Here is a 25691-nt window from a genome sequence, read left to right on the forward strand (position 1 = left end):
AAGACAAGGATTCAGCATGGTAAATTTTCTGTAATAGACCTTTCCATCTCCAGAGGTGAAAGTTAATCTCTTGTGGCTTACTAATTTTTCCAAAATAATGTGCTCAACTCTGCATGCCTGATGCCTAGACTTCTATTGTCAGATTCTGAGTGTTTGAAGACATTAAGGTTATTAGGAAAGACATGTATGGGTTTGGCTTCATGTTGCAAGGGAACATGATCCATGATCTTACATCTGGTGCATGGCCCCTGCCTCTCAGCCTCTGTCTCTGCTGAAGAATCTCAACTGGAAGGTTGAAGATTAGACTCTGAGAGCGTGTGCAACCTGAGGCCAATATCATAAGTAAATGGCAAATATCTGTGCCCATGAAGAGAAAAGTAAGAGACTTGTTTTCCCCTTATTATTCCACCCAGGTCACATTGTTGTTGTCAAGCACATACAAAGTGAGTCATTTGCCATGTGATATAAATCAGCAATCCACAAAGAAGTACAGAACATTAAAAATGGACCGGGGCATTCATACTCATCATGAGACATGCCACAGTAATCATTACAAAATATTAATCTTTATTTTGCTAAGAATTCCCTTCACAGATATTCTTCACACATAGTAATTATTTTCTGATTCTATTAATTCTTTGCAGAAGATAAGGAAACATTTTACCAGTAAAGCCCTATAACCAAAGGAATCCTGTCCTCAGAAAGAAAAGATTTACAAAATTATCCATACATTGGACACAATCATTCCAATATTCTGTGGCTTGTCATGCTCAAGAGTACTATATCATCCTCATGGATTTAAAGCAGTAATTCATATCATGAAAAATCCAATATGCTCAAATCTTATTTTAAGTGGAAAAATTAATCACAAAGTACACAATGTGCTTTGCCTATTTTTCCTGGGCATTGTCATCTCCCCCATTCTACTTGAGTGAAGGGCCCAGGCACTGAATCTAGTGATTTTCATGTTCTAGTCGCCTTATTGAACTATTTCTGCATGCTCACACAAATATGCATGTAGTCCATACTCTAATAAAGGCCAAGATACCTTAGAAAGCCCTCTCCCTTTAAAGGGATGCAACTCCTTTTTTAAAAATTTTATTTAAGGAGAAAAAAGAAACAAAAATAGAAAAAGGGTACAAGTTATACAGAATTTCAGAAAAAATAAACAGCAGGAAATCACTAGTTAATTACATATTGTCATCTTAGAAATAGTTGTTGAAGTTACAAAATTAAAGCATATAGAGGGGACTTTCAAGCAGTGAGACTGCAAAGAGTTTTGTTCAACGATCCAACAAAACTCAGTAATATAGTTATCTATCTTATACACTTAAATATATATGCTGTTATATTTTTTGAGAACTTTCTTTTCCTTTCTTTTGTACAATGACAATTACACATTTTGGGTTTTATTACTCCCACCGTTCTTATTACTTTTTTTTAAAGAAAGTAAAACCAAATGTGACATACCAGGACAGAGTCAGTCAAATCAAAAGGATGGACATAATACATAATGTAAAAACAAAATACAAGGTGATCAACAATGGTTACCATAATGCCTCTTGTTATCTTAAAAAGAGTTGCCTGTATCATCAGTTATAATAAAATTGAACAAAACTGTAAAGAATAAGACCAATAAAACCAAAACACTGGAGACATTAGAGGACTTCAGAAGATGATCAGAATGGGCATCACAATGAATCTTGTCTTCATAGCTGTTGCCTATATTTTCAAACCTAGTACTATCAAGCAAAACAGAATAGAGAAAAATCAGTCAAAACAAGATGCTGAGAGCAATACAGAGTTTCAAATCAATTAATAGGAAATCAAAGTGGGTTACTATAATATATCCTGTTATTTTTATTTATTTTCCCCTTAATTAAAAGGATAAAAATGAAAAAGTAGATCATAAATTAGATTGAGATAAAAAAAAGAAGGCATAACAACAAAACAGCACAGGTCAAATATAGCCATTTAAGCAAAATAGTGTTTCACCACAAGATAATCTCGACATAATAGTAGTTACCATAGTGTCTCTTCCCTTAAAATCTTTGGGTATAACTTTGTATACTGTAGCATCAAATGTATCAAGATACTGTAAAACCATTCAAGAGGATGACAGTATTACAGGGTATTTAGAGTCAACTAACAGAAAATGAACAATGGTTCCTGTATAATCTCCTTGTCTATAAAAGTTTTTGTTTATATTATCACATAAAATAAAATCCAATAAGATACAACACATTAAAACCGATGCAGACAGAAGAACAACAGCTTGATGGGACTTCAAAACAAGATGATATTAAATCAGTACTACCTATTATGAGGTCTTGTTTTCTCCAAAATGGCTTATCCTACCATCCAACCTTCTTTGCCTCATTTCTGTTGTGTTCTTTTACTGTCCTTAGTTGTTAGTTTGTCTTCTTCATTTCACTTTCTGCTCCACTCATTTTGGCCGTTCTGCTACTGTTTCTGGAATCTTGGTATTTTTTTCATTTTTAGAATATCCTGCAGTAATCTCTGTAGAGTTGAATTGGTGGTTGCAAATTGCCCGAATTGCACTTTATCCTGGAAGCACCTTGTTTTTCCATCAATTTCTAGGGACAGTTGTGCAGGATATAACAATCTTAGCTGAAGGTTATTATCTTTCAAAGCTTGAATTATTCCCCCCCCACTCTTGTGATTTGATGGTTTGTGCTGAGAAGTCGGCTGTAATTCTGATGGGTGTTCCCTTGTAAGTGATCTGTTTCTTGTCTCTGATGGCTTGTAATATTCTGTTCTTATATTGGATTTCTGGAATTTTGATTATTATATGCCTGGGTGCAGCTCTGTTTGGGTTGTAGGTGGCTGGGGTCCTGTATGCCTCATACATCTGAGTATCTTTACCTTTTGGTAAATTAGGGAAATTCTCCTGGATTATTTCCGTGAATAGCTTTTGTAGTTCATTTGTTTGAGTCTCTACTTCTTCTTTTATGTTGTTAATTCTTAAGTTATAGATCCTCTTATCATCTTATAGTCTTTGTATTATTGCTGTTTGTTTTCTTGTTATTTTTAAGAAGTTTTTCATTTCATGCTCCCGCCTTACAAATCTGTCGTCCAGTTCTGATAATCTATCTTCAGTTTCTCTCAAGCTGCTATGCCAGCTTTCAATAGAGTTTTTAGTTTCCTGGTAATTTCTTTGAACCTGCTTCATGTATTCTATGTTTTCTCTTAGAGAGAAAACATAGATTTTTTCCATCAAACAATTCTCCCCTTTTTTGCTATTTTTCCATTCCACCATCTGTTTTTTCTTGGGTGGTGCTTAGCGTTTCTCTAACTATTCTACTTATTTCTTGCTTTATTTCATTAAATACTTTATTTTTGAACTCGTCTATGAGGCTCTGGAGATACCGCTTTATGTCTATAGGTGCCATGTTTGATATTGCATGTTTTCTGTCTTCATTCTCTTTTGTATTTACCTTTCCTGCATCAGTGTTCTCAGGATTGGGGACTGAGGACCCTTTCTTGTTGCTCCCTTTTCTCATGCTTTTTGTTCCTTCCATACAAAAATATGTAGGAGGCCCAGTTTTTTTTTTTTTTTTTCTTTTTGTCTGTTACAGTTTGTTTGAATCCGCCGGCTAGGTGTTCCCGCCCACTGCAGTGTATTAGGGAGACACAGACCTGGGCAGCCTCTGCTGGGCCCGCCCCTCCAGGTCAATTTACTGAATGCTTCACTGCTAGGGTGCACTGCCAGGTGCAGGGACCTGATTTGGGCTAGCCTACTGGATCTTAGTCTGTGGCGTCACCAGGCCAAGCGCTACCCACCACTCCCGCATGAGAAGGGAATATGCGACTAAAGTTACTGCAGGGCCCTGTTCCGGCTAGTCTGCTCATTCCCAGAATGTCCTCTTTTGGAACCTCCTCGTCTATGAAAGGGTCCCCATTTCTCTCACTCACCACAGGTCAATGTAGGGCTCCCTACCAGTCCCACTCTCAATGCCATTTGGTTCACCAACTCCAGCTCTCAGAGCTTTCTCGCATCTCTCTCCCTGCCGTGTGGATTGGGATGCAGTATCGGCAGCAGGAAATTCAAATCATGGCTTCCAATGGCACAGGATCCAGCTTCTGGACTGAGATTTTAGCTGTTCCTGTTACAGCATCAGGATTGCATTTCCAGTTGGTTTCTCTCAGCTTAGTTCATTCCTAGGTCGGCAGGGTACATCTCCCCTCATGTAGGACACCTCACACGGCACTGCTCCTGGATTCTAAACTGGCAATCTCAGAGAGCCTACATGGCTGCTGTTATTTGTCTGCCATGTTCTCCTGGAAGTCCAAAAAGATGTAACTCCTGAAAATATAAATCCTTCTGATGCTAAATCACAGCACTCAGTTGAAATTATGAACCTGAAGCTGTGTTACAGAGACAACGTTAGAAGATATTTTACAGAAACACTTGTAGTATCTAATTATAAACTTAATGTTAACCTCTCAGCTCAGTTTCTACTAATTTAACATTTCTATTTTATCCTCTTGTCTGGGGGATATAGGTCAAGCAGTATGAACATATGGGCCACATCAGTACAACAATAATAAAATAATCCAGGGAAACATAGACACAAAATACCCAGAGTAGTGTTCACATTTCCAAACAGGATTGCACTGCTCTCCTGATAGAACTGCTCAAAAGAAACAGCTGAATACAGCTATCTAAACTGGAAAAAACTGGGTAAGTTTGGCTCCTGTTCAACAGGAGACAATTTGAAGACTAGAAGGAATAACCCAAAAGAGATATATTTGAGTTTCATAAGGAAAATGACTTGATCAAACTAAAACTAACTGACAACAAAATGAATTGAATACACACATAAAACAAACCTGTTATTGCAAGCACTATTATTAAGCATTAGATTTTTTCAGCCTGCTGAATAAAAATGCTTTGATCTGTATTTCAGATATAACAGAAAGAGAAATTCATAATACAACATTAAATATCACATGTACCTCACTGAATGAAGGATACTGTGAATCACTGGTTTTTCACTCAATGTGTCCTTTTTCAGAGACCAGAGACTCATCTTTGTTTCTTCCAACATGAGCATATAAACTTTGTATTGAGCCATGTATCGCTAGTACAAACTATGTGTCAACTTAAAAATTCAAAATAAGTTTAAACGCAAACATTTTCTCTTCATTATCCAAAGACCCCATGGATTTTAGAAAGACAATTTGACATGAACATAAACTTACAATATGCATCTCATATTGAAAAAAATCTTGTTCAGTTATCCAGACTGGCCTTGATTTTTTAAAATTTTATTTAAAAGGAAAAAGAGAAAAAACAAAACAAAACGAAGCAGTGTAAGGGTACAAGTAATACAGAACTACAAAAAAAAAAAAACAGTAGGAAATCACCAGTTAATAGATTTTAGAGATAGTTACTCAAATCACACTTTCAAAGCATACAAAGTGGACATTCAAACAGTGAGAATGAAAACAGTTGTGTTCAATGATCCAACCAAAAACATTAATACGGCCAGCTATTTAACAGCCCTAAACACACTTGCTGTTGAATCTTTTAGAGCTCTTTTTTTCCTCTCTTTTTTACAACAAAATTTACACATTTTGGGTTTTATTACTCCTTAGTTCTTATAACTTTTTTGGGGAGAGAATAAAGTCAAATATGGCAAAACAAAGCTGTCAGTCAAAACCAAGGATAGACATAGCACATGATGTAAAACAGAGTACAAGGTTATCAACAAAGGTTATCAACTATGTCTTTTGTTTCCTTAAAAAGAATTGTCTATCTCATTAGATATTATAAAGTTGAACAAAACAGTAGAGAACAAGACCAATAAAACTTAAGCATTGTAAACATTACAGGACTTCCAAAGGAGACAATAGTCAAACCAGAATGGGCATCTTAGTGAATCTTATTGCCTTCAAAGTAGTTGCCTATACCCTCAAACTTGATACTATCATACAGAATGGAACAGAGTCCAATCAGTCAAAACAAGAAAGTGGGAGTATTACAGGACTTCAAAACAAGTTAATAGGAAATCAAATAAAGTTACTATTATATATCCTGCTATTTTTTAAAATTTTTCTCCTTAATTAAAAAAGCATAAAATGTAACTAAATAATTTTTTTAATGAATAAGGGAGAGATTGAGATAAAAGAGGACATAATAATATAACAATACAGGTCAAAGCATGACTGTTTCAGCAACCTAGTGCTTCACCACCAAATAAACCGACTTAATAGTAGTTACCATAGTGTCTGTCTTTTTCTTGAAATATTTGAATAAAACATCATATACTATAGCTTCAAATATTTCCATATCAAGAAGCCCAGAATAAAGACCTTCCAATTAATAAGTGAAAACTTTATAAGGTTTCAAGGCCACATAATGGGGAATCATGATTACCACATATTTTTATATATGTGAATCATTACTTACATTAGGGGAAGTATTCGATATTCACACATGCGAGATTGATTTATTTCACTTATGAGTATGGTCTCAAGCTGCGCCCATTTATTGATAAATATCTCAATGTGATCCTTCTTTATAGCTGAATAATACTCCATTGTATAGAAATACCACAATTTTTTTATCCATTCCTCAGTTGATGGACACTTGGGTTGTTTCCAAGATCTGGCGATTACAAATTGTGCTAATACAAACATAGGTGCACATATATCACTGTGGTATGATGCTTTCAGTTCTTCTGGGAATATGCCTAGAAGTGGAATAGCTGGAATAAATGGGACTTCCAATCCCAGCATTTTGAGAAATCTCCAGACTGACCTCCACAAAGGCTGAACCAGTCGACACTCCCACCAACAGTGTAGGAGAGTTCCTTTTTCCCCACAGCCTCTCCAGCATTTGTTGTTGGTTTTGTTGACCCTGGCAATTCTTTCAGGAATCAGATGGTATCTCAGTGTGGTTTTAATTTCCATTTCTCTAATGAGCAATGATGATGAACATTTTTTCATGTATTTATTTGCCATTTGCATTTCTTCATCTGAGAAGTGCCTATTCATCTCAGATGCCCATTTTTGGATTGGATCTTTAAATTTTGGGTGTCTGAGTTTTTAAAAATTCTTTATATGTTTTAGACAAGAGTCCCTTGTCTGAGAGAGAGTTCACTAAAATCTTTTCCCAGTTTGTGGATTTTCTTTTCACTATGCTGAAGAATTCTTTTGACATGCAGAAACTTTTTAATAAGAAGTGGTCCCATTTATTGATTCTGGGAAGTATTTTCCATGCGGTTTGAGTCCTGTTCATGAATTCTCTACCTACTCCTATGTCTTCAAGATTTCTACCCAATTTGTCTTCCAATAGATTTAGTGTTTCTGTTTTAATATTCACATCTTTGACCCATTTAGATTTTAATTTAGTACATGGTGAAAGACATGGGTCTAGCTTTAGTTTTCGGCAAATGGGGAGCTAGTTTTTCCAGCACCATTTATGAAAGAGACTGTCATTCTTCCAGTGAATCGGCTTGGCTCCTTTATCAAAGATAAGGTGGTTGAGTGTGTTTGTAGTTGTGGCTGTATCTTCTAATCCTTTCCATTGATCTTTGGCTCTGTTTTGATTCCAATACCATGTTGATTTTACTACTGTTGCTTTGTAGTATAACTTCAAGTCAGGGATTCTGATGCCTCCTGCTTTGTCTTTGCTGCTTAGAATTGCCTTTGCTATTCTAGGTCTCTTCTGGTTCCAGATGAAATTTAGGAGTGATTTCTCTAGAACTATAAGGTATGTTGATAGTATTTTTATTGGGATTTGATTGACTGTGTATAACAGTTTTGGGAGAATGGCCATTTTCACAATGTTTGTTCTTCCTATCCATGAGCAAGAGATGTCTTTCCATTTTCTGAGATCATCTTTAATTTCTTTTTTCAGTGTATTATAATTTTCACTGTATGAGCTTTCACTTCTTTCATAAAATTCCTAAATATTTCATTTTGTGCTTGCTAATGTGAAGAGTTTAGTTTCTCTTATTTCCCTCTCTGTGATTTTGTTGTTCGTGTATAGGACTGCTATTGATTTCTGAGTATTGATTTTGTATCCAGCCACATTACTGAATTCATTGTTGTATCTAAGAGTCTTTCAATGGAGTTTAAGGAGTCTTCTATGTAGAATATCATGTCATCTGCCAACAATGATAATTTAACTTCTTCTTTTCCTATCTTTACCCCTTTTATTTCTCTCTCTTGCCTAATTGCTCTGGCTAGCACTTCCAGTACTATATTAAATAGGAGTGGTGATAAAGGACATCCTTGTCTTGTGCCTGATTTTAAAGTAAAGGCTTTCAATTTTTGGCCATTTAGTATGATGCTGGCTGTTGGTTTGTCATAGATGGCCTTTATTATATTGAGGTAGAGACCATCTATCCCAATTTTCTGTAAAGTTCTTATCATAAATAAATGTTGGACCTTATTGAAGGCTTTTTCTGCATCTATAGAAATGATCATGTGATTCTTACTTTTGGCTTTATTGATATGGTGGATTACATTTATTGATTTAAGTATGTTGAACCATCCTTGCATTCCTGGGATGAATCCCACTTGGTCATGGTGTATAATCTTCTTGATGATTTGCTGCATCCTATTTGCCAATATTTTATTTAGGATTATTGCGTCTGTGCTCATTAGGGTGATCGGTCTATATTTGTCTTTTTTAGTTGGTTCTTTTTCAGGTTTTGGTACTAGAGTAATATTTGCTTCCAGGAATGACTTAGGAAGGATTGCTTCCCTTTTAATTTCATTGAATAGTTTGAGGAGTGTCGGCATTAGGTCTTCTTTGTATTTCTTGTAGAATTCTGCAGTGAATCCATCTGGGCCTGGGCTCTTCTTGGTGGGTAAAGACTTAATTACATTTTCAATTTCATTAACAGAGATTGGGTTATTCAACAGTTTTACATCCTCTTGCTCGAGCTTTGGTACTTCATATGCTTCTAATAATCTGTCTATTTCTTCTGTGTTATCAAACTTTTGAGAGTAGAGGTTTTCGAAATAGGTGTTGATGATCTTCTGTATTTCTATTGGGTCTGTAGTGATTTCACCTTTTTCATTTCTTATTGCATGAATTTGAGCTTTTTCTTCCCTTTTTAAAATAAGGTTGGCTAGGGGCTTATCGATTTTATTTATTCTTTCAAAGAACCAAGTCTTTGATTCGTTGATTCTTTGGATTGTTTTCTTAGTCTCTATTACATTGATTTCTGCTCTGATTTTTATAATTTCCCCCCTTCTTTTGGCTTTGGGCTTGACTTGCTCTTTTTTTTTTCTAGCTGTTTGAGGTGTAGCATCAAGTTATTTATTTGTATTTGTTCTGTTTTCCTGATGTGGGAACTCAGTGCAATAAATTTTCCTGTCAGGACAGCTTTCATTGCATCCCACAGATTCCAGTAAGTTGTTTCTGCATTTTCATTTTCTTTTAGGTATTGTTTAATTTCTTCTTTAATTAGTTCTGTGACCCACTGATTACTCAAGAGTGTGTTATTCAGTTTCCATGTGTTTGTGGGATTTTTGCAGTTTCTTTTATCATTAATTTCTAATTTCAGAGCGCTGATCTGATAACATGCAAGGGATGATTTCAACTCTTTTGCATTTGTTTAAATATGTTCTGTCAGCTAATATATGGTCTATTTTAGAGAGTGATCCATGTACTGCTGAGAAGAATGTGTATTCTGATGCTGTTGGGTGGAACATTCTGTATATGTCTATCAAATCCATTTGTTCACAGGTGTGATTCAATTCTATTATTTCTTTGCTCCTTTTCTGTCTGGTTGATCTGTCCCTTAGTGTCAATGGTGTATTAAGGTCTCCTGTTACAATTATGTTACTTATAATTTGAGTTTTCATTTCTGTTAATACTTGTTTTATATAACTGGGTGCTCTGGAGACTGGTACATATATATTTAAAATAGTCATCTCTTCCTCTTGGAGTTTTACCCTTACGAGTATGTAGTGATTTTCTTTGTCTTTCTTTACGGTCATTGTTGGTTTAAAGTTCATGTTGTCTGCAAACACAATGGCTAATCCTTTTTTTGGATCCTGCTGCATGAAGAATTGTTTTCCATCCTTTGGCTTTCAGTTTGTGAGTGTCCTTCTGGGTTACATGGGTTTCCTGTAAACAGCATATGGTTGGATTTTGTTTCTTGATCCATTCTGCTAGTCTGTTTCTTTTGATTGGTGCATTGAGACCATTTACATTAATGGTTATTACTGTTAAATGCTGGTTTATTGTTGACATGTTATCTCTCTGCTGTTGTATCTTTATCTTTCTGTTATGTTTAATTATCTCCTTTGCTTTGTGGTTTTTTCCTTGTGTATCTAAACTGTCTTTCAATATTTTTTGCAGGGTTGGTTTGGTGTTCATGAAGTTCTTCAGCTGTTCTTTGTCATGGAAGTATCATATTTCACCATCAATTTTGAATGATAGTTTTGCAGGATACATCAGTCTAGGTTGGAAATAATTTTGCTTTAGGATCTGGAATACTTAACTCCATGATCTTCTTGACTTTATTTTTTGTGCTGAGAAGTCTGCTGTGATTCTGATAGGTTTTCCCTTGTAAGTGGTCTGTCTTTTCTCTCTGACAGCTTTTAATAATCTATTCTTGTGTTGGATTTCTGGGATGGTGATTATTATATGTCTGGGTGTAGTTTTATTTTGGTTATGACTATTTGCAGTTCTATATGCTTCACTGATCCTTATGTCAGTTTCTGATCTCATGCTTGGGAAATTTTCAGCTATTACTTCTCTAAATATCCTCTTGACATCCTTTATGTTGTCTTCTTCTTTTTGATTAATCCTATCATTCTTATGTTATTTTTCTTTGCATCGTCTTGCAGTTGTTGAATTGTTGTTTCCTGATTCCTTGTTATTTTTAAAAGATTTTTCCTTTCCTGTTCACTAGCTACAATCCTGTCTTCAGGGTCTGAAATTCTATCTTCACTTTCATGAAGGCAGTTTTTACAACTTTCCATGGAGTTTTTTATTTCTTGTATATCTCTGTGCATCTGCATTATGTATTCTGTTTGTTTCTTATATTGCTCGTCTAGGGATTCTATCTTTTTGTTTAGTTCCTCCAATTTTTTATCTGTGTTTTCTTTAGATATATTCAGAATATCTTTCATTTCTTTTATCATTTGTTCTTTTACCTGGGAGATTATTTCAAATTTAAATTTCTTTAAAGCTTCCTGGAGTTGCTTGTTAATTTCAGTAGCTACTGTGTCTGATATTTGATGTGAATGGCATATATTTTATTCTATATACATTGCCCCTAGGGTTTCTTGGGATGGGCTCGAGGTTTGAGGTTGTAATTTGGTCTTTCATATTGTCATTTTCCTCTATTTCTGTATGTCAAGCGTTATTTGAAAGCTTCCTCAGGGTCTGTTGGAAATCCCTTCTATGTTTGCAGTTCCTGAGACGCTGGCACCCCATTACCCCAAGCCACTTGGCCTGCAGAACCAATGGCCCTCCTCTGCCTGTTCAGAACTCTGCAGTTCCAGATAAGCTGGGCCTCAGGGACACTGTGCGCCCATCTGCCCATTGGACGCTCCACAGCTCTCCAAGCAAGCTGGGATGCGGTGGCAGGTGTAGATGCCTCAAACCCACCTCTCCACTTCACTGCACCCAGAAGCCTGGAGGGATCCAAACAGTCTGGGCTTTGGGCAGAGTGTGCTCAGCACTCACCACAGGCTGCAGGGCATCTGGAACCTGCGATGCTCCACTGCCCGCTGAGACATCCACTGTCCTCCAGACACAGGTGGAGGCTGATGCAGGCGCCCCAGATCTGCCTAGCCCCTCCTCTGCACACAGATGGCAATGTGTGGGAGTCCCAAACAGGCTGGGCTCTGGGGATAGCGTGTGCCTGCTCACCTGTGGTAAGCTCCACAGTTCTCCAAGTGCAGCCGGGATGGGGAGGCAGATGTAGAGGCCTCAAACCCACTTCTCCACTTCACTGCACCCAGAAGCCTGGAGGGTCCCAAATAGTCTGGGCTTTGGGCAGAGTGCACTGAGCACTCACCACAGGCCATGGTGCCTCTGGAACCTGCGATCCTCCCCTGCTTGCTGAGATATCCACAGCCCTCCAGACACATGGGGAGGCTGATGCAGGCACCCCAGATCTGCCTAGCCCCTCCTCTCGGTGCCTTGATTTTTAAGCACTCCTAACTCTCTGAAGAGGTTGGCATTAAATTTGTGCACCACCATGACTCATTGTTGTTTATTTTACCCCAACATTGAATTCTTGGTGAAATTTGGTGGCATGAAAATAAAAAAAACTGATCCAGGCATAGAAGTGCATGCCTTAATTCCTAGCATTATAACAGATGATGCATAAGGCTCTGAGCAGTAAGGACTGTGTGAACTAAAGAGGGAGACCCAGTTCTCTCCAGCGAAGCAGAGGCACAACCATCACCACCAAAGTAGCATATTTCTGTCATCTCCTCACTGGCAGTTGAGCTAGTTAGAAATATTACACCCATCAGACAGGGCTAGGCTCTGGAAGGACCGCTACAGAGGACCAGATATCTGGTGACTTTGGAAGAGACACACACCACTTGCTGTGGATCAGATCTCAAGATAGATGACAAAGAAATACAAATAGAGTTGGACCTCCCTCCACATGCCCCTGCTCTCTCATTCCCTTAAGCATAATCCTTATGGATTAGGTATGGATCACCTTCAGAAGACAGGAATTACCATTCTAACACTCTACAGAAAAAGTCACTGATCCATAAAGAATCCTAGCTTGCTATGAGACTCAATTCCCCATTTGTCTCTGAGTTAGTCAATTTTACCCGAGGAAGTAAACTGACTGGTTGACTACAGCTCTTTTGCACCTCAAACTTGCCTGCCTTGTGAGTTCTTGACCTGCCTTTAGACTTGCCCCATCTCATTGTTTTACATTATAAAAATTCCCAGAAAATGCAGAATCTTTGGCAGTCCACATGGGATCTCTTCTGTCTCTCTCACAGAAGCATTCTTTCACTCAATAAGTAATTCTTCCTTAACCTTATTTGTACCTAAAATTCATTCTTAATTATAAAAGTACAAGAATTTCTGCTGGACATATACAGGGTTGACCATTTCATTCCCATATATCAAACTCAGCAGTCAAAGTGCTGGCAAAGACTCAACTCTTCTTGCGACCATGTGCAAAGTGGTAAGACCTCATCTCTAAATACCAAAAAATTTTTATTAATTAATTTTTTTTCAAAATTTGGAGGATGTAAATAAGGGCCAGATTTCTAAAGTCAGTCACTAGAAATTAAGAAACAACATATGTGCCTTAAAATCTTTGGTGTTCAAAAGAAACTCCTTCCCATGTTATTTTAGTTGTGATTGTGGTAACTTGGACCCCAGTATAAAATCCAAGGAAGCTAGAAATAAAATTTAGAGAGCAAAGGCTTTATTTTAGGCCAGGCCTGGTGACACAGCCTCCAGGAGCCAATTTGGAGACTGCACCCCTGACAGCTAAAAGTCAGGGCTTTTATCTTGTAAATCCACAAACAGCTGCTGGTCACACAATGTAAGAAGAGGGATGGGGGTGAGGCACACTACAAAACAGAAACAGCAATTACACGTTTTGCGGAGAGCAAGATCAGGTAAGGGTTGTGCTAACAAGCAAGTCTCCCTGCATACAAGCAAGTGTAGGTAAGAAGAAATCTTGTTTTCCTTAGCAAAGAATAGAGAAGTTTAACAGCAGTTAACAACCTTAGTTACCTTACTTTAGCACCACATCTGTTATTTGTAGAGGGCACCAATGGTTAACATATCAATTAGGTAAGATTTTATAATTATTTAAAGAACAGCAACTCAATTTTTGTGAAGAATAATACAATCTAATACAATCTAATGCAATTAACACAATTTGTGATGGGCCACCTGGTAGGGAAGGGCGTTGTCAGGAGCTATTACCTCAGGCCTTTGTTTTATGGCCTTTCTGGAAGTTAAAACTTAACCTAGTTAGATGTGAAAGGGGAAGAGGAGGGAAAGCAGCAGGCAGTGCTTATACAGAACAGACTTTGTGGTGTGATAGTTAGGGGGTCTTAGGTTTGAGAGAATCAACTCCCCGTTTGTAATGTAACCCCCCCCCCCGAGCTATAGAACAGAGCAGTAAGGAATGTTTCACTCCCTAATTCCTCTTTGAGATATTGGGGCAGGACAGGAAGGAATGCACCTGCTAGTCATTAACCACAAGATGTTCTGTCCTCTGTAAAGATAAAGATAAGTAAAGGAATGTGCTGTTCAAACGAGACTGAATTGTACCTGGCACTCTGAGATTAGACCAGGACCCTCAGTCTCCATGGTTACTCAGCCCCAGACCCCTCGAATCAGCATCTGCCAAGTCCTGCGCCATTCAAAATTAACCAATGCGATCTGCTTCTATAAACCTGCTTGCTTCCCGCTTGTGCCCTTAAAAACCCTGCACAAATTCCCCTCGGGGCCCTCCGCACTCGTTTGCCTGGGGGACCCCATGCGCATGGAAATAAACTTTTTTTGCCTCACCAAGAGTTGAGTCCTTGGGGTCTCTTTCCCTGCGGCGTCGGCCCTAACATTTTGGAGGCCCCAGCGAGATAGCACGTCTCACGGGAGGTGACCTCAACGGCTCTGCAGTGGGTGAGTACGACCAGTCGCTTCTTATTTTTACTCTGAGGATCAATCTACCGGTATTTTACGCCCTGAGCCAAACGGCTCCGATCTAGGGGCAATTTTTGTTACCTGTTTTTGTTATCTGTTCTCTGTTCTCTGGTGACTGGGGGATGCCCCACACGGTTCTCCGTGGCTCATGGTCTGCGATAGGGCTTCCCTATCGATCTGGGGAATTTCATTCCCAATCTGTGGTCCGTCTGGGCCAATTTGGAGACACCCTCTGAGGTGACTCATCTGGGGAATTTCGTTCCCAATCTGTGGTCCGTCCGGGCCAATCTGGAGACACCCTGTAAGGTGGCTCGTTTGGAGTGAAACTGATGCGTGAGAGTGAGGTGGCCGGCCTGTTTGTCCTGTGTGTTGTGGGTGTCATGTTTAGTTATTTGTTGTATCGTGCTTGCGTTAACTGCCCTGTGACCATAGAACATCATGGGACAGTCGACCTCATCCCCATTATCCCTCACCCTCGACCATTGGTCGGAGGTGCGGAAGAGGGCTCACAATCTCTCCTTACAGGTCAAGAAGAGTAAATGGCAGAATTTCTGCTCGACTGAGTGGCCCACTTTTTCAGTGGGATGGCCGCCGGAGGGGACTTTCCACCTGCCCCTCATCCTAGCAGTTAAGAACATCATCTTCCACCCCGGACAAGGGGGCCACCCTGATCAGGTCGCTTACATCCTAGTATGGCAGGACCTCAGGGAGGAACCCCCACTGTGGGTGAAACCCTTTCTTCCCCCTTCTGACTCTTCTATACCAAAACTCTTAGCTCTGAAAGGACCTCCCGCTCCCGCTCCGGCTCCGGTCCTGCCCGAGTCTCAGCCTGATCTACCTCTGCTCGACTGTGACCGGCCTCCTCCTTCCCAGCCGACTCAACCTCCTCCGTACCCACTCTCTCCTCCAGCCTCCTCATCCGGATCGAGCGCTCCTTCTCCTTCAGCAGCCTCTTCACCTGAACCGAACCCCTCTTCTCCTCTGATACCCACGTCCCCTCTGTATCCCCCGCTCCCTACGATGGCTTGCTCTGGGTCTACACCTCCGGGGCCCACAGGCCCAGCCCAGAACACTCGGAGCAAGCTACGGCCTGAGGACCCAGTTGTTACCCTTCCCCTTTGCCCCTACGGGCCCATGATAGATGACGGGTCGGATGGAGGGCAGATGCCCGCTTTACAGTACTGGCCTTTTTCTACCTCAGATCTCTATAACTGGAAAAACAATAACCCTCCTTTCTCTGATGATCCGTCTAAGTTAACAGGTTTAATGGATTCTATCATGTTCTCCCACCAACCCACATGGGATGACTGCCAGCAGCTTCTAGGGGTCCTGTTCACCACCGAGGAGAGAGACCGCATCCTTCTGGAAGCCCGGAAAGCTGTTCCCGGAGAAAACGGCAGACCCACCCAGAGACCAGACCTGATTGATGATTTCTTCCCCTTAAAATGCCCCAACTGGGACCCCAACTCACCTACCGGTAGGCAGCATCTTTCTATCTATCGCCAGACTCTAATGGCAGGTCTCCGGGCGGCCGCAAGGCGCCCCACTAATTTGGCCAAGGTAAGGGAAGTTACCCAAGGGCCTACTGAGACTCCCTCAGTTTTTCTGGAATGCCTGATGGAAGCTTACCGGCGGTACACGCCTTTTAACCCTGAAGAGGAAGGCCGACAAGGCTCAATAGCCATGGCCTTCATAGGGCAATCGGCTCCTGATATAAGACGTAAGCTCCAAAGGCTAGATGGTCTGCAAGACCTAACTCTGAGGGATCTTGTTAAGGAAGCTGAAAAAGTCTACTATAAACGGGAGACAGAGGAGGAAAAAGAGTTAGCTAGGGACAAAAGACGAAACAAGGAATTAGCTAAAATGTTGGCCACAGTTATTCAGGGAAAACCTGAGACAGGAAAGGGAAAGCCCACTCGCCCCCCATTAGACCCTGACCAATGTGCATATTGTAAGGAAAAAGGACCCCTGATCAAAGACTGTGAGAAATTGAGAAAGAAACGAGCCAGAGAGGAACGAGAAAAACAGTCCTCACAGCGACCCCGAGCCCCCATGCTCGCCTTAGATGAAGAGGACTAGGGACTTCGGGGCTTGGACCCCCTCCCTGAGCTCAGGGTAATGTTTAAAGTGGAGGGGACTCCCGCAGAATTCGAGGTCGATACGGGAGCTGTTTACTCGGCTCTTCAGGCCCCCTTAGGGGCCCTTTCAACTAAGAAATCTCTAGTTCAAGGGGCTAACGGGAGCAAATATCACTCGTGGACCACCGAGTGCACAGTTGACCTAGGCAAAGGAAAAGTAAAACACTCCTTCCTGGTTATTCCTGAATGCCCTGCTCCCCTCCTGGGATGAGACTTATTAACCAAACTGGGGGCGAAAATCTCCTTTGAGCCCCAAGGACCTCAGGTGACATTCCGTAACCCAAAGGTTGGGCAACCCATGGTTACAGTGTTATCTCTAAAATTGGAAGATGAATATAGGCTCTATGACCACTGAGACCCCCAGCCCATCGCCCCTGCCTGGCTAACTGATTTTAAAGACTCCTGGGCCGAGACAGCTGGGCTCGGACTGGCAAGCCAGCAACCGCCTGTAGTGGTCACTCTAAAAGCCACCGCCTCCCCTATTCGAGTTAGACAATATCCCATTAATAGAGAAGCTCACCTGGGGATCAAGGTACACATACAGAGACTTTTAGACCAAGGGGTATTGACTCCTTGCCGGTCTGCATGGAATACCCCGCTGCTCCCTGTCAAAAAGCCTGGGGCAAATGACTACAGACCGGTACAGGACTTGAGGGAGGTCAACAGCAGGGTGGAAGACATTCACCCCACCGTACCCAATCCTTATAATCTCCTCAGCGGTTTGAATCCGTCAAGGACTTGGTATATTGTTCTGGATTTAAAGGATGCCTTTTTCTGTTTGCCTTTGCACAAAGATAGCCAGCCCTTGTTTGCGTTTGAATGGACGGACCCCGAGACTGGGTCCACCGGACAACTGACCTGGATGCGCCTCCCACAGGGCTTCAAAAATAGCCCAACCATCTTTGATGAGGCTCTACACAAGGATTTAGCCCCCTTTCAGGCTCAACATCCAAACCTCACCCTCCTCCAATATGTAGATGACTTGCTGCTGGCCGCGGACTCCGAGGGTGATTGTACCAGTGGGACTCAGGACCTTTTACGTGAGTTGGCTATCCTGGGATATAGAGCATCGGTGAAAAAGGCTCAAATTTGCAGACGAGAGGTAATTTTCCTGGGCTACTCCTTAAAAGGGGGGAAAAGATGGCTCACTGAGGCTAGAAAACAGACTGTGGTCCAGATTCCCCCTCCAAAGAGCCAAAAGCAATTATGAGAGTTCCTGGGTACTGCGGGGTTTTGCCGATTGTGGATCCCTGGGTTCGCGACCTTGGCAGCTCCCCTGTACCCGTTACTAAAGGGGGGTTCTCCCTTTGTTTGGGAAAGAGACCACCAGCAGGCCTTTGATGCCATCAAGCGGGCCCTCCTATCTGCTCTGGCCCTGGCCCTTCCTAATGTAGACAAACCTTTTACTCTCTTCATTGAAGAGAAGAAAGGAATAGCGAGAGGAGTATTGACCCAGGCCTTTGGGCCATGGAGGCGTCCGGTGGCTTACCTCTCAAAAAGACTGGACACTGTGGCGAGCGGATGGCCGCCCTGCTTAAAAGCCATCTCAGCGGCTGCCTTGCTCATTAAGGATGCTGATAAATTGACTTTGGGACAGAAAATAACAATCATTGCCCCGCATACGCTAGAAAGTATCATACACCAACCTCCGGACAGATGCTCTCAAATGCCAGAGTTACTCATTATCAGAGTCTCTTACTCAACAAGGACAAAATAACTTTCGGACCCCCGGTGACTCTCAACCCGGCAACCCTGCTGCCGGAAGAAGCTCCGGAACCCATCCTCCATACCTGCCAAGACATCCTGGCGGGAGAGGCCGGAGTACGACCGGACTTATTGGATTACCCCCTGTCTGATGCGGAGGTGACTTACTTCACTGACGGGAGTAGCTTCTTGATTCAAGGTAAGCGGTATGTGGGGGCGGCTGTGACCAATCACTCCAGTGTTATCTGGACAGCCAGGCTAGAGGACGGGTCCTCGGCCCAAAAGGCCGAGTTGATCGCTTTAACTAAGGCTCTGGAGCTCGCCAAAGGAAAGCGAGCAAACATTTACACGGACAGCCGATATGCTTTTGCAATGGCCCACATCCATGGGGCCATCTACCGCCAGCGGGGACTTTTGACCTCCGTGGGCAAAGAAATAAAACACAAACAGGAAATCCTTCAATTGCTAGCTGCAGTTATGTTACCCCAGAAGGCGGTGATAATACACTGTAACAGCCACCAAAAAGGGACTGATCCCGTCATGAAGGGAAACAACCTGGCCGATCAGGCAGCAAAATCTGCAGCCATGGGAGGCTTACAGATGTTGGTGACTGATATCAAAGATTCTCCTCCCAAAGAGAAAGCTCAAATTAACCAAACCCCTGAGGCACCAGACCTGACTACCTACATACAACAGGCCCACCGGCTCACCCATTTGGGGGTTAAAAAGCTATGCCTGCTGGCCCAACGCCAAGACTTCCTGGGGGCATCCCCCACTGCCATACGTCAGATCGCCACTCGGGTTGTGACTAATTGTGAGGCATGCCAATTGACCAATGCCTACCCTGCCAAGCTGGCCCCTGGCAAAAGGCTATGCGGTACCAGGCCTGGACAATACTGGGAAGTGGACTTTACAGAAGTTAAACCTGCCCGATGTGGACTAAAATATCTGCTAGTTTTTGTGGACACCTTTTCTGGATGGACTGAGGCTTTTCCTACCAAAAAGGAAACTGCTGCCATGGTAACGAAAAAGTTGATGGAAGAAATTTTTCCCCGGTTCGGATTGCCAAAGGTAATAGGGTCCAATAATGGGCCGGCATTTGTGGCTAAGGTAAGTCAGGGACTGGCCAACATATTGGGGATTGATTGGAAGTTACATTGTGCTTATAGACCCCAAAGTTCAGGACAGGTAGAAAGAATGAATAGAACTATTAAGGAGACCCTCACTAAATTGGCTCTTGAGACTGGCTTAAAAGATTGGACGATGCTCCTGCCTTATGCCCTTTTTCGCGCGCGAAACACCCCATCTGCCAAACCCCCTAACCTCACCCCCTTCGAGATCCTCTTTGGCACTCCACCCCCCATTCGAGATCTCACTCCCTTAACTGAACATGCTGCCTTGTTGCCAACCTCCCTGTCTGACAGGCTCATCGCCCTTGACAATCTGCAGAGGGACGTGTGGACGCAACTAGCCTCGGCCTATGCCCCCAGCGAGTTCCCCGCGCCACATCCGCACCAGGTGGGAGACTTTGTGTTCGTCCGGCGCCACCAACAAGAGACTCTGCAGCCTTGCTGGAAAGGACCATACCAGGTCCTATTAACTACTACAGCGGTAAAGGTTGACGGGATTGCCTCTTGGATCCACGCGTCACATCTAAAGCCTGCTTCAGCACCAGAGGACGACTCCTGGGAACTCAAACGGTCTGATAACCCCTTAAAACTTAAATTGAGCCGAAAGACTCCTTGATGCTGTTTCTGTACACTCCCCTTGTGTATTATTACAGAATGGCCCAACAAAAACCCCAGATTGTAACCCCCTGGGCCTTAATGGGATTATTCATGTTGATCACTCCTGCAATGGCTAACCCCCACCGCCCTTGGACCTGGTCATTAATTAAATGGGACAACCAAGAGGTGGTTGGCAAGTGGGAAGGATCAGGTAACCCCACTTTTGCCTTCTTTTCCTGCGCAATTGTCCCTCAAGCCCCCTGTATGGATCCATCTCAGGGTGTTTACCTATGCCCAACTTCAGTGGAGGGGAGAACCTATTGTAACTCCCCAGGAGAGTATTACTGTGCTTACTGGGGATGTGAGACGGTGGCCACTGCGTGGACACCCACCATAAGGGACCAACACATTAGTCTTTCAAGGTTGACTGGAGCTCGCCCAAAGCCCCCCACTTGTTATGGTGGGGCTTGGGATGCCGAGTCAAGCCAGGGACCTGGACCCTGCCTATACCTACAACTCATGGTCCTCACCCCCCAAGAGCCTTCATGGATCACAGGAAAAACTTGGGGATTTAGATAGTATCAAAGGGGAAAGACTCAGGGGGATACTTGTTTATTAAAAAGGAATTAAAACCGGAGATAAAGCCATCCCTGCCGCCACTGGCTCCAACAACTGCCAAAAGACTTTTATCTCCGGGGCCCAAGGCTACCCAAAATCGAGAACACATGACCTCACCTCGCATCCCCTCCGGGTATTTGACTAATCCTCCTGAGTCAGGACTCGTCCCTCCAACCGTGAGCTCCCTTCTTAGCCTTATACTTGGGGCTCATAAAGCCCTTAATCTTACCCATCCAGACCTGGCCCAAGCTTGCTGGTTATGTCTAAGTGCTAACCCTCCATATTATGAGGGGACCGCTCTAAATGATTCCTATACGCTGACCCCCAATTCCGACCAGTGCGATTGGGATCACGTGTCCCACACCCTTCCTTTACCTGGCCTCGCTAGCCGAGGAACCTGTATAGGGACACTTGATAATTGGCCGGCAGACCTACGCCATCGCTGCCTCACACACACCCGTTCCTTCCCCAGTAACCAATATCTCATCCCCCCCACTGGGGCATTCTGGTTATGTACTACTGGGCTCACCCCTTGTGTTTCCACAAATGTACTCCTTGCAGGGGACAGTTCCTGTATCCTCATAGACCTTATGCCACGTATTAAGTATCTCCCTCCTGACATGCTCCCCCTCATAAAAGGTCGATATAAATGGGAACCAGTCTCCTTGACCCTGGCGGTATTATTAGGGATAGGTGTAGCAGGGGGGATAGGAACTGGTACAGCAGCCCTCATTACTGGGCACCAGTCCCGCCAGCAACTCCTTGCAGTTGTAAACCAGGATCTACAGGCCCTAGAGACATCTATAACTGCATTACAACAATCTCTCTCGTCTCTATCTGAAGTAGTGTTACAAAACAGAAGAGGCTTAGATCTTTTGTTTTTAAAAGAAGTGGGTCTCTGCGCCGCACTTAGAGAAGAATGTTGTTTTTACACTGATCATACTGGGATTGTAAAAGATGCAATGGAAAAGTTGAGAGAGAGAATCAGATCTCGAGAGCCCCCTTCAAGTGAAGCCAAAGTGTTCTCTTTCTGGGAATCAATTCTGCCCTATATCCTCCCTTTATTGGGACCCCTGGCTGGATTCATTATAGTCATGGCTATAGCCCCTTGCCTCATTAACCGAGTAACCCGGTTTGTGAGGGCCCAGATTTCTCAAGTAAAAGTTATGGTGCTACGTCAACAATATGATCCCTTACCCATACAGGACCTTTAAGATTAAAAGTCATTTACAAGAAAAAGGGGGGAATGAGAGAATCGACTCCCCGTTTGTAATGTAACCCCCCCCCCCGAGCTATAGAACAGAGCAGTAAGGAATGTTTCACTCCCTAATTCCTCCTTGAGATATCGGGGCAGGACAGGAAGGAATGCATCTGCTAGTCATTAACCATAAGATGTTCTGTCCTCTGTAAAGATAAAGATAAGTAAAGGAATGTGCTGTTCAAACGAGACCGAGTTGTACCTGGCACTCTGAGATTAGACCAGGACCCTCAGTCTCCATGGTTACTCAGCCCCAGACCCCTCGAATCAGCATCTGCCAAGTCCTGTGCCATTCAAAATTAACCAATGCGATCTGCTTCTGTAAACCTGCTTGCTTCCCGCTTGTGCCCTTAAAAACCCTGCACAAATTCCCCTCGGGGCCCTCCACACTCGTTTGCCTGGGGGACCCCATGCGCATGGAAATAAACTTGTTTTACCTCACCAAGAGTTGAGTCCTTGGGGTCTCTTTCCCTGCGGCGTCGGCCCTAACAGGTTATAACAGTGATGTCCAGCATATTTTCAAACCTCCAATGCTAGGGTTCTAATTACCTACCTTACCTCAGAGATGATTAGGAGAGCTGAGCATTAGACACAGAAAAAGTTTTTAATCTATGACTAAGTTTCCATCCTTTCTATAGACCAGTGAGCTTTTTCCTACTCTCAGACCTAACAAGCAGACCACCCTTCTGTGCCATCATAGTAGGTCAAGCTCACCTCAGAAGTCCTTTTCTATGCTGGCTGCTGATTGGGCTTCCCTCCACATGCCCCTGCTCTCTCATTTCCTTTCCATCATGTTGGCACATGTTATTAAAATTTTTGTCCTGATTCTTTAATACTCATGCAGATCTTGACCATGTGAAGATACCCCTACTTCAGTAAGAAGTCCATCTCATTGTTCAAATTTTTTTTGAGACAGGGACTCATGATGTAATTCAGGATGCCTTATCCTAGAACTCACTTCATGGCCCAGGCTTGTCTTAAACTTGCAAGGATCCTCTTGTATCAGCCTCTTGAGTGCTGGATTTAAGTGCATGTGCCACCACAGCCCACTCAGTGCATCAAATTTCAGGTCAAATATAAGCACAACCCAAATGTAACAAATTTTTGCAGTTTTGAAACCTACTTCCATTTCCACTCTCATATTTATTACATCTCTACATCCCTATAGACACCAGTTTGCTGTGTTTCTCAGTGTGGGATTAACAGGCAGCACCAACAGGAAGTTTTCCACAGCAGGAAATTTCCACTCAGGAGCTAATGCATTCCCATCCCCCAAATACCTCACAACATTCTAAACTTTAAGAAAACCCTTGCTTCAGTAGTTAAATTCTTAAAAAGTATTTATCTACTTAGCTTATAAACAAGGCACTCACTAAGGAAATGGCCTGAGGTAAAGTTGCAAAAGTAGTGGCTATGTTAGAATTAAAATGAGAATAGACCATGACCTAGGACTTTGAACCTTACAATAAATTGCAGATTCTAGTCTATCAGAGTGACTTGCAGGTGCTAATTACTAAACCCCTGAGATAACAGAAATGTAAACCCAAACATCCAGTTTATCTCTAAACCCTGTTTCCTGTAGACCTCACAGGCTGAAGAAATGGGTTGGAGAACCTCAGCTCAAATATTTCTTTTTCTGAGTGCAGTGACTCAGGGCTATAATCTCCTCATACTGGAGACAGATGGAGGAGGATGGCCTGGAGCTAAAGGGCAGGCTAGACTACAGAAGTACACTCTGTATCCAAACAATAAAAAATAAAACATAAAAGAAAAAAGAAAAGGAAACAAAGATAGAAAGATGGAGATCTATTTTAAATCCATAGAGCCAGGTGTACCTTCATGGCTATCTACCCATGTAGGAAATATTCCTGAAGTAAAGTAGCTTTCTCATTTTTATTTTGGTTCCAGAACTCATAATGCACAGGGTCATGAGATTATGAGTTCTGTTCATGCCATAACATCACTGCGAGCAAAAGTCTCACATAAGGAATTCAAATGATAATGTTTTCTTATTTTGAGGGCAGAATTAAGGTTTGCCTCCAAAGCACTGCACTCCTTAAACACAGCTGTGCCTGAGGCTATGCAAAAGACACTCTGGGTGTACAGGGGTTCTGCCCAATACCATCCAAAACTGCCAAAATTCCATCCCATTCCCACCTCCAGTACCATCAAGTTACCATTGCTATCCTTGAGGATTTCCAAGGATCCTTTCCAGTCCTCAATAAGAAGTCACAGAAACTTGATGTGAGTTCAGCTCCAGGCACTCAGCACTGACCTCACAGAGGGTTAGGAAGAGCCCTCCTCCCTTGGCCCACCTGATTGGCCCTCCTTCCTTTGTCCACCTTAATCAATGATTGGCCCCTGGGCCCATCTCTCTTCTGTGATGTCAGGCTCACCTGCCAGGATTTATACTTTACTCTTGGCTTTTCAGTGCTGTCCTGGGTTTCCTTAAAAGTTCATTGCCTTCTGCTGAAGCTGGGTCCCAAATGTAACCAGGTGAATGTCCTGTGGAAGAAACAATCCCTTGAGGTCAGAAAAGTTTATTTGGTGAGGTCAGACTAGGACAAATTGGAATAGGTAGGGGCTCCTGTCAGGAATGTGTCCATAAGCTTTATTGACCAGATTTTCACAGGGTCTTTTAGTCTGCTCATTTGCATTAAACTAATTTTTAGGCATCTACCAAGAGAACTCCATTACAGAAGTAATGAAGAAGCTACACATAAACAGTAATAGATTTCTGAGAAAAAGTAAAGACAAAGGAAAATCAAACAGTGCAACTGCTTCACAAAAGCTTTACACTGTATCCAGTGTCCTAAATCATACCCAAGTTTTGAAGAAAATTCAAGGCTCACTATTACTGCTGAAAGGGAATACCACACTTGATCCACTAGATCACTTCCTGGTATTAAGTGTGGGATTAGACCATGACCTAGGACTTTGAACCTCACAATAAATTGCAGATTCTAGTCTATCAGAGTGACTTGCAGGTGCTAATTACTTTAGACTGTGTTATGGATTAAGAACTGGTGGTCAATTTAACACCAGCTGAATTACATCAGCATGGCATTGAGCGAAGATGCTCCACCTGAGAAATGTTCCCAGGATAAATAGGTGGAGAAGAAGGGAGGTGCTGAGGCATTAGGGTGTTATTGCATTGAGGTATAGTGGGTTCCTCTATGAGTTGCTGTTTGAGCTGTTGGTTCTGCTGGAGAAGCTTTGATTCTCACATCAAGCATTGCTTCCTGGCTCTGGGGGGGAAGACATGTGCTGCTTGGTCTCCAAGATGAAATCATCATGCTGCTTCCTGGCATGTACCCGACTGTGCTTGTTGTTTGGAGAAGCTCAGGGCCTCCGTGTCGCTGAGGATGGCTGTGGTGCCTTTCAGGACAGCCCTGGTCTTTGTTGTGAGTGTTATTTCTTGGCTCCTGCATAGAACCCTCATCCCACCAGCACAGCTGCTTCATTCTGATGGCATGGACATTCTGGCTTCCACCACTGAACTTTGGTCTTCCCGGCATGGATCCATAAAAGAGACTGGTCTGAGTCCTTCGTGTGGGCTCTGGAACTGCAGCTGGACTCATGGGAGACATTGTCCTGAGATCTGTGTTTTT

At 42.5% G+C, this 25691-nt stretch overlaps 1 protein-coding gene across 2 annotated transcripts in view; it reads right to left on the reverse strand.

Annotated features, from left to right (window-relative positions):
* The window catches only part of LOC134477048 (zinc finger protein 883-like), a 36172-nt gene extending 11719 nt beyond the window's left edge, over positions 1–24453 (reverse strand). For both annotated transcript variants that reach the window (XM_063253921.1, XM_063253920.1), the window contains exon 1: positions 24258–24453. In XM_063253921.1, the coding sequence (XP_063109991.1) occupies positions 24258–24260 (3 nt within the window). In that variant the 5' untranslated portion in view covers positions 24261–24453. The remainder of the gene's footprint in view (positions 1–24257) is intronic.
* Positions 24454–25691: the final 1238 nt, after the last annotated feature.

The sequence above is a fragment of the Cavia porcellus genome, unplaced genomic scaffold (genome assembly GCF_034190915.1).
Source record: "Cavia porcellus strain 051 isolate PalLab524CR breed Dunkin Hartley unplaced genomic scaffold, mCavPor4.1 scaffold_7, whole genome shotgun sequence".
NCBI lineage: Eukaryota > Metazoa > Chordata > Mammalia > Rodentia > Caviidae > Cavia > Cavia porcellus.